At 42.3% G+C, this 15,871-nt stretch overlaps 2 protein-coding genes across 2 annotated transcripts in view; both read right to left on the bottom strand.

Annotated features, from left to right (window-relative positions):
* LOC311369536 (E3 ubiquitin/ISG15 ligase TRIM25-like) overlaps positions 1–15,871 on the bottom strand; it is a 163,160-nt gene that overhangs the window by 6,391 nt on the left and 140,898 nt on the right. Inside the window, exon 2 of the mRNA XM_084487764.1 lies at positions 27–1,094. Within this exon, the coding sequence (XP_084343890.1) occupies positions 27–1,092 (1,066 nt within the window). The 5' untranslated portion in view covers positions 1,093–1,094. The remainder of the gene's footprint in view (positions 1–26; positions 1,095–15,871) is intronic.
* LOC311369520 (NLR family CARD domain-containing protein 3-like) overlaps positions 1–15,871 on the bottom strand; it is a 245,274-nt gene that overhangs the window by 90,471 nt on the left and 138,932 nt on the right. The window lies entirely within an intron of this gene.

Raw genomic sequence — 15,871 nt, 5'->3', positions numbered from 1 at the left:
CTAAATCAAACTAATCAGATACTTACACTTGTTTAGAGCTGATCTCAGGTCAGGCACCTTCTTCATCTCCATGTTCAGTGTCTCCTCCAGCTGATCCAGGGCTCTCCTCAAGGTCCCAACGTATGACGGAGGACAGACCTCCACCGTGGTCCAGTCCCTGGTGGGTGGAGGATCCTTCAGGGATTTGAAGGTCTGGAGGAGGTGGAGGTGGTCTTCAGTGTGTGAGAGCTGCGTCACCTCTGATCTTCTATTGGTCAGATCTTCTATTTCCTGCTCCAGCTCTTTGATGAGGCCTTCAGCTTCTGTCTCTGTGGATTTCAGTTTCTCTTTAACCGTTTGGTTGTGATCATCCTGGCACTTTTCAACAGAGCGCTTCAGAGCAGTGAAGACTTGCACACCATCGGCTATCTCTTTGTCTGCGTCTGCTTTGCTACGTCCCACTGTGTCTCTGATGTCCTTAATCTTTAGTTGTCTTTCCTGGATCATCTGCTGAACTTCAGCCTCTATCTTCCCCAGCTGGGCCGTCGTCACTTCATATTCCTCCTTTAGAGTTACAACAGGATGGGACTTGTGGTCTGTCACTGTGCACAACACACACACACACACCTGTTCAGTCTGGCAGAAGAGCTCCAGGAGTCGGTCATGTTTCTTACACATCCTGTCCTCCAGACGGTCCATAGGCTCGACCAGCTGATGTTTCTTCAGTCTAGCGACTCTCTGATGAGGCTCCAGGTGGGTGTGGCAGTAAGAGGTAAAACACATTAGGCAGGACTTCACCGCCTTCAGCTGGGTCCCAGTACAGACGTCACAGGGAACTTCTGCTGGTTCAACACAAGGCTGCTCTTTGACTCGTACAGAACTTCTAAACCGATCAACCATCCCTGATATGAAGGTATTGACCTGTAAATCAGGTCTTGTGTGGGACAGCTTGTTGCAAACAGGACATTTGTACTGGACCTGGTCATCCCAGAACGTTGAAATACAGGTTCTGCAGAAGTTGTGTCCACATGGTGTGAAAACTGGGCTGTTGAACACATCCAGACAGATGGAACATGAAAAGTCCTCTTCAGACCAGGAAGTAGCAGAGGCCATTCCTAGAAAACATGGGTAATAATAGTAAAATAACAGTTTGAACTCGTTCAAATGCAAGTGCTTTATACGTTATATATTTTGTTGTTTCAAGCAGAAATCTTCATCCAATAAGAGGTACAACATGAAGTCCTGCAGACAGGACAGCTTCACTGAGGATGAGGGGTCAATATTTTGGACTCACCTTACAATGTTTGTCTGATTATTTAGTTTATAAATGAGTGAAGTGCCTCCATGTCATGTTACTTTGGATTTAAATTAAAGGAATTATACATTCTCAAAGTACATTTATATCAATTATTGTCTAAAATATGGGATAAGTATGTGTCCAAAAACAACGTTTGCATAGGGTGAGAAGTCTCAGACTTCTGCCCAGTTGAAACAGCCGAGTGTCACTACGCTACACTTTCACTTTTAACATGGAAGCACTTTTTCTGTCCCTGAGGTTCAAATACAACGTATCCAAATGACACAAAAACACAACATTGGAAGTTATTCAAATAGTCATGGACTGAATCGATTAATTGCAGATTCGATCTAATAAGCATATTTCACTGACTGAAGTGATCTACTGCTTTTATAAAACGGTTACGTAAGTATTGCGAAATGAAAGTCATAGACACCCTCAATTTTGAAAAAGTGAGAAAGTCGGAAAAGCATTTTTTTTACGAATACAAAAATGTAGTCCCTCCTGGCTGCCTGCAAAGTGTATGGCGGTTGCTATGCAACACACTGTCGCGTCCTTCAGAGAGAAGGCTAGAGACGGTAGCTCGGGTCACCGGCAATTTGGCCTTCTATCGAGTTCACTCACCGTGTGCCTATTGCTTTACAACATCTCCACCCTCTCCATCAATCAACATGTTTTTAGGCTTCAGTGAACTATGCTATTGCTTTTATATATAAATAAACAAGAGTTAGAGTTAGGCGCGGAGTGATACTGAACTCTGTAAACTGAATGGGCGTCATAGCTGTATGTATATGCTCATTATACAACAGTTGGGAACCAATCAGATCGCTTCATTTAAGCCACCCGTTTTATAAATTCTCATAGAACTAATGCTGTAAATTGTACAGGGAACCCTCTAACCTGAATGAACTTTGAAGGGTTTGAGATCAGAGTTCTGTCTGGGTTAGAGTCCTAGAATCCGGGTTGGAGTCCCAGAGAAAGTGGGTATACCACGTGGGTATACCAGAGAGACTGTTGATCTGATCTGAAATACATTGCACTTTCTAAAATGCTTTTTTAACTTTGCCTTTATTTTCTATTTATCTTACTCTTTTTTTTTTTTAATCTATTATTTTCTTTTTATTGTATGACAATGTTAATATGTGAAGCACTTTGAGTCTGCCTTGTGTATGAAAAGTGCTATATAAATAAAGTTGCCTTGCCTAACCTGGTGCATCATTAAAAATATTAATGTTTACATTAAGAATTGACCCCAAAGCACTTCATGTACTTTTTTATCAAACATGACCAACAGCCTGTCAGCCTGTTGGTCATGTAAGTACTGTAGTACTGTAACAAGGAATGTAATGCAAGTACTGTAACAAGGAATGTAATGAAAGGACATGACAAAATCTGAACAGACCTGAGCCGCACCCTGGGATAGAGAGTAGGGCTGTGCTAAAAGAAAATCGATATGGCAATATATCGTGACGTACTCCTTGCTGATGCGCGCATCAATAAAGATGCTACTGCATCGATACAGCAAAACAAAAAGCCATTGTCTGTTACTGGGGATCCACTCAGTTGGTGGAGGGAGCACCAGGCTGCCTTACTGTCTAACTTAGCTAGAAATACCCTCTGCATCCCAGGTACAAGTGAAGCCACAGAGAGGGTGTTCTCCACCGCTGGAGATATAGCTACAGCTCAGAGAAGTGCTCTGAAACCTGAGCATGGTGATCAACTGTTGTTTCTGCACAAAAATCTGAAAACATGTGAAGCCTTAGCTGCCAGTACAAGGACACTTTTAAGTTTGTTAAAACAGTTTTCTGTATTTAATGTTTTTTTTAAATAAAATAACTGGTACGTCAGGTGGACATTCCTACAGCCAATAGAAGTGCACTTAAAGTCATGTGAAACCAGAATATTATTGTTGCATCAAAAATCTAAAAGCATAAGAGACAACAGAAAATGCCATTTTACGTTTAAGAATGAAAGTATATTTTATTTGCATATATTAATAACTCTGGGCTCTCTCTGGGCCTGAATTGTAAGTGTTTTAAGTTGTGCCATCCATAGAGAATAATGAAGAACAGCTGTTGTAGTAAATTCTGTGTAGGACATGGTCATTATTCAAAATCAACGTGTATCGCGATGCGCATCGTATCGTGGCCTCTGTGTCGTGATACGTATCACGTCGTGAGGTTGTAGGGAATACCCAGCCATAATAGAGATAACCTTGAATAGGTTAACCCAGCGGTTCTCAAACTATGGTACGCGTACCACTGGTGGTACGTGATGCGTTATTAAGTGGTACGCTAAAGAGTTTCCAAAAAATCATTCATTACTACATACATACATACATACATACATACATACCAGTGTTTCCCATACATAGACCAATGTGTGGTGCAGCGCCACAAATTCAACAACGAGCGCCACAAATTGATTCCGCTTTTTAAATTTTTTTTAATATTAATATTTATTTTTTAATGCGATTTGTAAGTATAAATATCTCACTCTCTCACTCACACGCAACAAATGTCACGCCAAAAAAAGAAAAATACCCGTTAGATCTCTCTCAACGTACCAACCCTACCCCCCGTCAACAATCCCGTCCGCCTGCAACCCAACTCCCACCCCCCCAGCTGATTTTGCGCAAACATCCGTTACTGTGAGACATCCTATACGCGCATTCACGAGATACGTAACCAGCCCATAACCGTGAATGTCGAATCATGGATTAAACGTCTGAAAAGGACCGGGCGGGATCTTTACCAGCGGTGAACAGAAGCTGCTTGTGGAGGTCTATGAGGAGTACACGCTTATAATAACTCAAAAAGGGAACACCGTAACCATTAATAGAAACAGGGAGGCTGCCTGGCACATAAATCGGCGATCTGTTGAATGCATAAGTAGTATTAAGCGTAACATATTTTAATTTAAAGACCGGGTAAACCAAAAATAATTATGGGTTTTGAGTTTATAATACCACAGGAAAATATATTATTAACCATCCTGCCAAATTTGAAGGACTAAAAAAATCGCGAAGTATATACAATTATGCTTCAAAGTTGATGAAAAATGAGCAGTAATCCCTGGCTCAGGACGGTGGGGGCGTGTGCGCTGCAGGCCAGGAAACCACGGCCATCACCGGAGAGGTCCAACGGGCAAGCTAGCTGCAAACTGACAATTCAAACCAGACTCGTGAGCGGTAAAACCATAGACGGGTGAAACCACAGAATGCTAGTGCGCGGTTAATGTATTTATACCTAGAGGGCAGCAGGGGGCGGGTTTATGTGAGTATGGCCGCTTTACGTAACGCGGTCTTCGATGTAGACCCGCCCATTTTAAACCTGCACACAGAACATTCTCTGAGGCCTAGCTCCTCAAGGAAATGATGAATGGGAAAAATATTTTTTACATGTTTTGAGGGACACATTTAAGGCCTAATTAATATGATAAGAAGAAAAATACTGAATTTGGTTTACCCGGTCTTTAATATTGACTATAGATTTAGAATCAGGGAGATAGTCTCGAGTTAACGTGTCGGCCTTGCACCCAGTCGTCCGGGGTTCTATCCCCACGCAAGTAATAGTAATATAGGAAGGATTACTAGAGATAATAATGAGATCAAATAACTTTTCATGCCATTTATTTTCAATTTCTTTGAATATTCTTAATTAGGGAATTAATAAAATGAATAAAGGGAATTACAAAATGAAGCCAACGCCAAGAATACTATGAAATACTCTGGACGCGAACTCGGGTCGCGCGTATCACAGGGCAAGTCCTAGACCATTCACCCAGCCGCTGATTCCTGATTACGCAGTAATACATCGATTAGTGTAATAATGTGTTGAAAAAATAGCCACAGTAATAATAGATAGCAATTCATTGAATTATTTCATTTGCATCATTTAATCTTAGACCCTTAGTGAAAATATGCGCTGTTTGTACTTCATATATGTACATTTATGACAAAATTGTGAGGAATAGGCTTGGCGGAACCTTCTGATGGTACACTTGTTGCTGACAGATGGATTTCTCTGAAACTGATGGGCAAAACGAGTAAACTCGGTTAGGGTTGGGGTGGTTAAATGGTTAGGGTTACTTGCTATGCTGATATAATAAGATAGTGTTGCATCTCTTTCACTGAGTTATTCTGCTGTTGGTCTTCTACAGTTTATTTACTAATAAACCCAATGAGCACACCACATGATATGTACGTTATGAGCACACCACATGATATGTACGTTATGAGCACACCACATGATATGTACGTTATGAACACACCACATGATACGTACATTACGAATATAGTTAACCCGTGTTCTAAACTAACACACACATAACCAGCTATTCTTCAGGTCAAGGCCTGAGCCGGAGGCCGGATGTCCCAACATGGAGAGATGCTAGAGACTCAGATAATGCACCACACATTCGCAAGAACAGGTGTGTAGTACGCCTTTCAACTTTTATGTCATGACCCATAAGATCCAGTCAACCCAGAAGACGGTTAGAAATCCCACCATTGGACCACAGTCATTAACACATAGTCTAACCGCAGCCCAGGGCGCCTCCCGCCTTTCCCAAGGTTAGGGAGCTGAACGGGGAGCTGGATCCAGGTAACCCCCACGCCAGCCCTGATAACATCCAAAAACACACACACCTACCCTAAGCACACACACCTCGTTAGGAGGAAAACACAGCATAAGACTATACCACACAGATCATCTCACACTCTTCTGAAGCAGAACTTCCACGGAGGCGAAGCTCCAGACGACCTCAGCGCTGATAGGGACTTAGAAATATTCGATCTTTCACGCTTTATGAACCTGTATCACTTTTACCACTTTACTTAATAAATCCGAGGCCTTCGTGCTGACAGACTTTATTACCTCTCCGTCTCATTTTCTCTGGTCAAGTAACTAGACAGACTGATTTTCCCAACAAAACACTGCTCAAGTTAGCCTGACAGTTAACCTGCTCCCGACCAGGTTAGTCTGGTCGGATAAGTTGCCATGGTTACTTAGCGGAGATTCCCTTAAGTCACGTTCATGGAACGCAACTCTAGCTGAAAGAAGCCCGGCTAAGCGAAATAAGCCTGGCTTTGCGCTTAGCCTGGTTGATGGAATACCCCTCTGCTCTGCCTCCTGAGCCGACCTCAGATGTAAACCAATGACAGCGGGCTGCCTTGTTTGTGCTTGTCGAACTATGACTATAACCTAAAGACAATATAAACTATGGGCTGGGAATCACTCAAAGATTGAACGAAGATGAACGATATAATGATCCAATACGCAAAAGCAACAATGCAATAGAAAAGTTATTGAATAACACAAATGATCCCTGGTTTAGAGCACTCATAACGTCTCAGCCTGAACGGGTCGGTCAGCTGATCGGGTCGTGAACCAGTCAGGTCGTTCATTCAGGAAACCAAACAGTTTCTGCTTCGGACGTCATGTGTCACGTGCTTGTTTCCATGAAGCAGTGCTTCATAGCGAAGGGTTCAAAGCTGTGACATATTTCAGCCATAATATCCTCACATAGCCACAGAAAGCAGCACCGAGCACATTCAATAGTTAATGGGTAATATTAAGAGGTAATATTCTCACACAGTCACAAGGGAGCAGCACCGAGCACATACTTTAGGGCTGCAACATCAGGGGGCGGGCTTTTAAAGCCACAGAACACGCCCACCCCTACCTACCTGTTTAACTCTGACCCCGCTATCAGGGAATCAGAATCTCTTGGGCGGCGTATCGTAGATACAAAGCTTAGAGACGCTCCACGCGTGTTATATACCATCCCTCTCCTTTTGTTTCATAGACGATAGACCAAAACCAAAAAACCAAAAACCTTTACCAAATAAAGTGAGTTAAAAGCGATCCTGTCTCGCGGCCTTTCCTGGATTCAAAAAACACACAAAGCACGTATCGGAGCTTCGGTATCGCATTGCCGTCACTAGCGCTCGCCATTTTGTAGCGCTGTTTGAATTCTCAGTGGTTAATTTTGTTCAGTATATACAGTATATATAGTATATATACTGTATATAGTGGACTATAAAATACCCAACATTTGAGTGAACATACGATGTTCCCTACATGTTACTCCCGTGTACCACAATGCAATGCGGGCGCATTTACTGACGCAAATGACGTTCAGAAATGTTCAGCGTAGTGTCTGAATTCTCGTTTGTTCGTTCCCTATATAGTTCACTATGTCATAAACACTATACAGTTCACTATGTCATAAACACTATGCAGTTCACTATGTCATAAACACTATACAGTTCACTATGTCATGAACACTATACAGTTCACTATGTCATAAACACTATGCAGTTCACTATGTCATAAACACTATACAGTTCACTATGTCATAAACACTATACAGTTCACTATGTCATAAACACTATGTAGGGAATAGTGAGTGAGGGAATAGGGAATGATTTCGACACAGCTCTAGTGTTCTATTATATCTATGGGTCTGACGCTCAGAGAGAGGGAGGAGCCTCAGAGGAGCCACACACGCACGCACACACGCACACACACGACGTACCAAACTGCTTTGTCAAGGAGTCTTATTTAAGCCCACTATGAATATTAAAACCCGCCGTGTGTCTGTATCATAGCTACATGTATGACCTTTGCAGCAGAACAACCTTGTGTGAACATCAGTTTGGTATTCAGCGAGGTTTGATTAATTAAATGCGCTGACAGTTCATTGCACCAAACAGATTACAGTGAGTGGAGCGGTCGACCGCTCCAAGATGGCGGCCCACGGCTCGTCAGAGTGGAGCGGTCGACCGCTCCAAGATGGCGGCTGCATTTCTTTCCCAGCAGCCAATGCGGCGTCTACTCTTTATTAGGGGTCCTACGGAATCCGTAGGAAACCTATTGTATTCGTTAGTATTATTATTATTAGGGGTCCTACGGAATCCGTAGGAAACCTATTGTATTCGTTAGTATTATTAGGGGTCCTACGGAATCTCCGTAGGAAACCTATTGTATTCGTTAGTATTATTATTAGGGGTCCTACGGAATCTCCGTAGGAAACCTATTGTATTCGTTAGTATTATTAGGGGTCCTACGGAATCCGTAGGAAACCTATTGTATTCGTTAGTATTATTATTAGGGGTCCTACGGAATCCGTAGGAAACCTATTGTATTCGTTAGTATTATTATTAGGGGTCCTACGGAATCCGTAGGAAACCTATTGTATTCGTTAGTATTATTATTATTAGGGGTCCTACGGAATCTCCGTAGGAAACCTATTGTATTCGTTAGTATTATTAGGGGTCCTACGGAATCCGTAGGAAACCTATTGTATTCGTTAGTATTATTATTATTATTAGGGGTCCTACGGAATCCGTAGGAAACCTATTGTATTCGTTAGTATTATTATTATTAGGGGTCCTACGGAATCTCCGTAGGAAACCTATTGTATTCGTTAGTATTATTAGGGGTCCTACGGAATCCGTAGGAAACCTATTGTATTCGTTAGTATTATTAGGGGTCCTACGGAATCCATAGGAAACCTATTGTATTCGTTAGTATTATTAGGGGTCCTACGGAATCCGTAGGAAACCTATTGTATTTAGGGGTCCTACGGAATCCGTAGGAAACCTATTGTATTCGTTAGTATTATTATTAGGGGTCCTACGGAATCCGTAGGAAACCTATTGTATTCGTTAGTATTATTAGGGGTCCTACGGAATCCGTAGGAAACCTATTGTATTCGTTAGTATTATTAGGGGTCCTACGGAATCTCCGTAGGAAACCTATTGTATTCGTTAGTATTATTAGGGGTCCTACGGAATCTCCGTAGGAAACCTATTGTATTCGTTAGTATTATTATTAGGGGTCCTACGGAATCCGTAGGAAACCTATTGTATTCGTTAGTATTATTATTATTAGGGGTCCTACGGAATCCGTAGGAAACCTATTGTATTCGTTAGTATTATTATTTTTATCCTGACTTTTTGGCTCCAAAAGTTATAAAAATTGGCAGGCTTGTAGAACTCGTAAAGTTAGTAAAGGAATCAAAAGATGGGCCAGAATAACACATAGGTGGCGCTATAACAAGGCCTTGAAGTTCAGGACTTCAACAGGCTGCCATTACCACTAGGAAGGTGCAATTTGTATGAAACTTGGTATACATGCACCATTTGTCATGATGAACATCTTTCCTATTGCAACCCATATGGTCAGACCATTGGGATATAGTGCAGTGACCACAACTTGACCAAACACTCACACATTAACTCCTTTGGTGCTGAAAGTGGGAAAAGCTCCAAACTTGGCACACATGTACCAGGTCACTGTGGGACTATAGGGTGATCAAATAATAGCAATAAGGCAAAAGACAGCAGAGATATGTATTTTAAAGTGAAATACATGCATATGTATACCGCTCTACAACATGTTTAAACAGCTCCAACATTGCATCCAAAACACCTAGGCCCAGCTCTTGAATGTGGCTATTAAGAGGAGATTCCATAGTATACCCATGCCAAATTTGAAGACTATATCTGAAAAAACAACCATAAAACATTTGCTTGAAGTTCTCCCTTCTGAACCATGGCCTCTCTACAATGCAGGCTGGGCCTTAAAGGGGTACACACGTTATTTTGCAAACATCTGTTTGACAGTGGATTTTGACACAGTAGGCTTTAGAAACATGGTTGGTGATTGTTTTGATATGTTAACTGCCAAAAAAAACAGTTTTTAAGGCATACCAATGCATATTACCATACCAACCAAGCTCACCATACCTCCACATAGGAAAGACTTATATTTCTCAAAATATACTCCAATCTGCCCTTGGCAGTCTACAGTCATACTGTCGGTCATACCGTCATACTGTCATATTGTCGTTCATACAGTCATACGGTCATACTGTCATACTTTCGTTCATACAGTCATACGGTCATACTGTCGGTTATACAGTCATACTGTTGGTCATACTGTCATACTGTCTGTCATACTGTCATACTGTCTGTCATACAGTTGGTCATACTATTATACTGTCATGTGAGAATGTCAAAATCTCTTCTCACTGTCTCTCCCCTCACATCATATTTAATGTGGTATTTGGACTTCCGGAGCACTAGGGGGCAGAAGGTTAACCCCGCCTTGGCCAGGGAAGTTCCCCTTATTATTGGTATGGCCCAATCAGTCCACCTGGGACTTATTGGCTTATATAAGGGGAGTCTCATTTTGTGGCAGAGGGGGAAGGTGCTGGCTTGACAAGAGGCCAGTACTAGAGAACATGGTATATGTGGCGGCTAGGCTGATGGCTAGGCTGATGGCTAGGCTGATGGCTAGGCTGATGGCTAGGCTGATGGCTAGGCTGATGGCTAGGCTGATGGCTAGGCTGATGGCTAGGCTGATGGCTAGGCTGATGGCTAGGCTGATGGCTAGGCTGGTGGCTAGGCTGGTGGCTAGGCTGGTGGCTGTCATACCGTAGGACCCCGTTATTGTTGCTGGCAACTATATTTATTAGGGGTCCTACGGAATCCGTAGGAAACCTATTGTATTCGTTAGTATTATTAGGGGTCCTACGGAATCTCCGTAGGAAACCTATTGTATTCGTTAGTATTATTATTATTATTTTTATTCTGACTTTTTGGCTCCAAAAGTTATAAAAATTGGCAGGCTTGTAGAACTCATAAAGTTAGTAAAGGAATCAAAAGATGGTCCAGAATAACACATAGGTGGCGCTATAACAAGGCCTTGAAGTTCAGGACTTCAACAGGCTGCCATTACCACTAGGAAGGTACAATTTGTATGAAACTTGGTATACATGCACCATTTGTCATGATGAACAACTTTCACATTGCAACCCATATGGTCAGACCATTGGGATATAGTGCAGTGACCACAACTTGACCAAACACCCACACATTAACTCCTTTGGTGCTGAAAGTGGGAAAAGCTCCAACCTTGGCACACATGTACCAGGTCACTGTGGGACTATAGGGTGATCAAATAATAGCAATAAGGCAAAAGATGGCAGAGATATGTATTTTAAAGTGAAATACATGCATATGTATACAGCTCTACAACATGTTTAAACAGCTCCAACATTGCATCCAAAAGACCTAGGCCCAGCTGTTGAATGTGGCTATTAAGAGGAGATTCCATAGTATACCCATGCCAAATTTGAAGACTATATCTGAAAAAACAACCAAAAAACATTAGTTTGAAGTTCTCCCTTCTGAACCATGGCCTCTCTACAATGCCGGCTGGGCCTTAAAGGGGTACACACGTTATTTCGCAAACATCCATTTGACAGTGGATTTTGACACAATAGGCTTTAGAAACATGGTTGGTGATTGTTTTGATATGTTAACTGCCGGAAAACCAGTTTTTAAGGCATACCAATGCATATTACCATACTAACCAAGCTCACCATACCTCCACATAGGAAAGACTTATATTTCTCAAAATATACTCCAATCTGCCCTTGGCAGTCTACGGTCATACTGTCGGTCATACTGTCAAACTGTCATATTGTCGTTCATACAGTCATACTGTCATACTTTTGTTCATACAGTCATACGGTCATACTGTCAGTTATACAGTCATACTGTTGGTCATACTGTCATACAGTCATACTGTCTGTCATACTGTCATACTGTCGGTCATAGTGTTGGTCGTACTGTCATACTGTCAGTCATATAGTTGGTCATACAGTCATACAGTTGGTCATACAGTCATACAGTTGGTCATACTGTCATACTGTCTGTCATACTGTCATGTGAGAATGTCAAAATCTCTTCTCACTGTCTCTCCCCTCACATCATATTTAATGTGGTATTTGGACTTCCGGAGCACTAGGGGGCAGAAGGTTAACCCCGCCTTGGCCAGGGAAGTTCCCCTTATTATTGGTATGGCCCAATCAGTCCACCTGGGACTTATTGGCTTATATAAGGGGAGTCTCATTTTGTGGTAGAGGGGGAAGGTGTTGGCTTGACAAGAGGCCAGTACTAGAGCACATGGTATATGTGGCTGCTAGGCTGATGGCTAGGCTGATGGCTAGGCTGATGGCTAGGCTGATGGCTAGGCTGATGGCTAGGCTGATGGCTAGGCTGATGGCTAGGCTGATGGCTAGGCTGATGGCTAGGCTGATGGCTAGGCTGGTGGCTAGGCTGGTGGCTAGGCTGGTGGCTAGGCTGGTGGCTGTTATACCGTAGGACCCCGTTATTGTTGCTGGCAACTATATTTATTATTAGGGGTCCTACGGAATCCGTAGGAAACCTATTGTATTCGTTAGTATTATTATTATTATTATTTTTATTCTGACTTTTTGGCTCCAAAAGTTATAAAAATTGGCAGGCTTGTAGAACTCATAAAGTTAGTAAAGGAATCAAAAGATGGTCCAGAATAACACATAGGTGGCGCTATAACAAGGCCTTGAAGTTCAGGACTTCAACAGGCTGCCATTACCACTAGGAAGGTACAATTTGTATGAAACTTGGTATACATGCACCATTTCTCATGATGAACAACTTTCACATTGCAACCCATATGGTCAGACCATTGGGATATAGTGCAGTGACCACAACTTGACCAAACACCCACACATTAACTCCTTTGGTGCTGAAAGTGGGAAAAGCTCCAAACTTGGCACACATGTACCAGGTCACTGTGGGACTATAGGGTGATCAAATAATAGCAATAAGGCAAAAGATGGCAGAGATATGTATTTTAAAGTGAAATACATGCATATGTATACAGCTCTACAACATGTTTAAACAGCTCCAACATTGCATCCAAAAGACCTAGGCCCAGCTGTTGAATGTGGCTATTAAGAGGAGATTCCATAGTATACCCATGCCAAATTTGAAGACTATATCTGAAAAAACAACCAAAAAACATTAGTTTGAAGTTCTCCCTTCTGAACCATGGCCTCTCTACAATGCAGGCTGGGCCTTAAAGGGGTACACACGTTATTTCGCAAACATCCATTTGACAGTGGATTTTGACACAATAGGCTTTAGAAACATGGTTGGTGATTGTTTTGATATGTTAACTGCCGGAAAACCAGTTTTTAACAATGCATATTACCATACCAACCAAGCTCACCATACCTCCACATAGGAAAGACTTATATTTCTCAAAATATACTCCAATCTGCCCTTGGCAGTCTACAGTCATACTGTCGGTCATACCGTCATACTGTCATATTGTCGTGCATACAGTCATACGGTCATACTGTCATACTTTCGTTCATACAGTCATACTGTCGGTTATACAGTCATACTGTTGGTCATACTGTCTGTCATACTGTCATACTGTCTGTCATACAGTTGGTCATACTATTATACTGTCGGTCATACGGTCATGTGAGAATGTGAAAATCCCTTCTCACTGTCTCCCCTCACATCATATTTAATGTGGTATTTGGACTTCCGGAGCACTAGGGGGCAGAAGGTTAACCCCGCCTTGGCCAGGGAAGTTCCCCTTATTATTGGTATGGCCCAATCAGTCCACCTGGGACTTATTGGCTTATATAAGGGGAGTCTCATTTTGTGGTAGAGGGGGAAGGTGCTGGCTTGACAAGAGGCCAGTACTAGAGCACATGGTATATGTGGCTGCTAGGCTGATGGCTAGGCTGATGGCTAGGCTGATGGCTAGGCTGATGGCTAGGCTGATGGCTAGGCTGGTGGCTAGGCTGGTGGCTAGGCTGGTGGCTAGGCTGGTGGCTGTTATACCGTAGGACCCCGTTATTGTTGCTGGCAACTATATTTATTATTATTTTTATTCTGACTTTTTGGCTCCAAAAGTTATAAAAATTGGCAGGCTTGTAGAACTCATAAAGTTAGTAAAGGAATCAAAAGATGGTCCAGAATAACACATAGGTGGCGCTATAACAAGGCCTTGAAGTTCAGGACTTCAACAGGCTGCCATTACCACTAGGAAGGTACAATTTGTATGAAACTTGGTATACATCCACCATTTGTCATGATGAACAACTTTCACATTGCAACCCATATGGTCAGACCATTGGGATATAGTTCAGTGACCACAACTTGACCAAACACCCACACATTAACTCCTTTGGTGCTGAAAGTGGGAAAAGCTCCAAACTTGGCACACATGTACCAGGTCACTGTGGGACTATAGGGTGATCAAATAATAGCAATAAGGCAAAAGATGGCAGAGATATGTATTTTAAAGTGAAATACATGCATATGTATACAGCTCTACAACATGTTTAAACAGCTCCAACATTGCATCCAAAAGACCTAGGCCCAGCTTTTGAATGTGGCTATTAAGAGGAGATTCCATAGTATACCCATGCCAAATTTGAAGACTATATCTGAAAAAACAACCATAAAACATTAGTTTGAAGTTCTCCCTTCTGAACCATGGCCTCTCTACAATGCAGGCTGGGCCTTAAAGGGGTACACACGTTATTTCACAAACGTCCGTTTGACAGTGGATTTTGACACAGTAGGCTTTAGAAACATGGTTGGTGATTGTTTTGATATGTTAACTGCCGGAAAACCAGTTTTTAAGGCATACCGATGCATATTACCATACCAACCAAGCTCACCATACCTCCACATAGGAAAGACTTAGATTTCTCAAAATATACTCCAATCTGCCCTTGGCAGTCTACGGTCATACTGTCGTTCATACTGTCATATTGTCGTTCATACAGTCATACGGTCATACTGTCATTCATACAGTCATACGGTCATACTGTCAGTTATACAATCATACTGTCTGTCATACAGTCATACTGTCTGTCATACTGTCATACTGTCGGTCATACAGTCATACTGTTGGTCATACTGTCATACTGTCGGTCATACGGTCATGTGAGAATGTGAAAATCCCTTCTCACTGTCTCTCCCCTCACATCATATTTAATGTGGTATTTGGACTTCCGGAGCACTAGGGGGCAGAAGGTTAACCCCGCCTTGGCCAGGGAAGTTCCCCTTATTATTGGTATGGCCCAATCAGTCCACCTGGGACTTATTGGCTTATATAAGGGGAGTCTCATTTTGTGGTAGAGGAGGTAGGTGCTGGCTTGATAACAGGCCAGTACTAGAGCACATGGTATATGTGGCGGCTAGGCTGATGGCTAGGCTGATGGCTAGGCTGGTGGCTAGGCTGGTGGCTAGGCTGGTGGCTGTTATACCGTAGGACCCCGTTATTGTTGCTGGCAACTATATTTATTATTATTATTATTTTTATCCTGACTTTTTGGCTCCAAAAGTTATAAAAATTGGCAGGCTTGTAGAACTCGTAAAGTTAGTAAAGGAATCAAAAGATGGTCCAGAATAACACATAGGTGGCGCTATAACAAGGCCTTGAAGTTCAGGAATTCAACAGGCTGCCATTACCACTAGGAAGGTGCAATTTGTATGAAACTTGGTATACATGCACCATTTCTCATGATGAACAACTTTCACATTGCAACCCATATGGTCAGACCATTGGGATATAGTGCAGTGACCACAACTTGACCAAACACTCACACATTAACTGCTTTTGTGGTGAAAGTGGGAAAAGCTCCAAACTTGGCACACATGTACCAGGTCACTGTGGGACTATGGGCTGATTAAATAATAGCAATAAGGCAAAAGACGGCAGAGAT

The sequence above is a fragment of the Micromesistius poutassou genome (genome assembly GCF_964030765.1).
Source record: "Micromesistius poutassou genome assembly, chromosome: 24".
In the NCBI taxonomy this organism is placed as follows: domain Eukaryota; kingdom Metazoa; phylum Chordata; class Actinopteri; order Gadiformes; family Gadidae; genus Micromesistius; species Micromesistius poutassou.
This window is presented reverse-complemented; position numbering and strand designations above follow the sequence as displayed.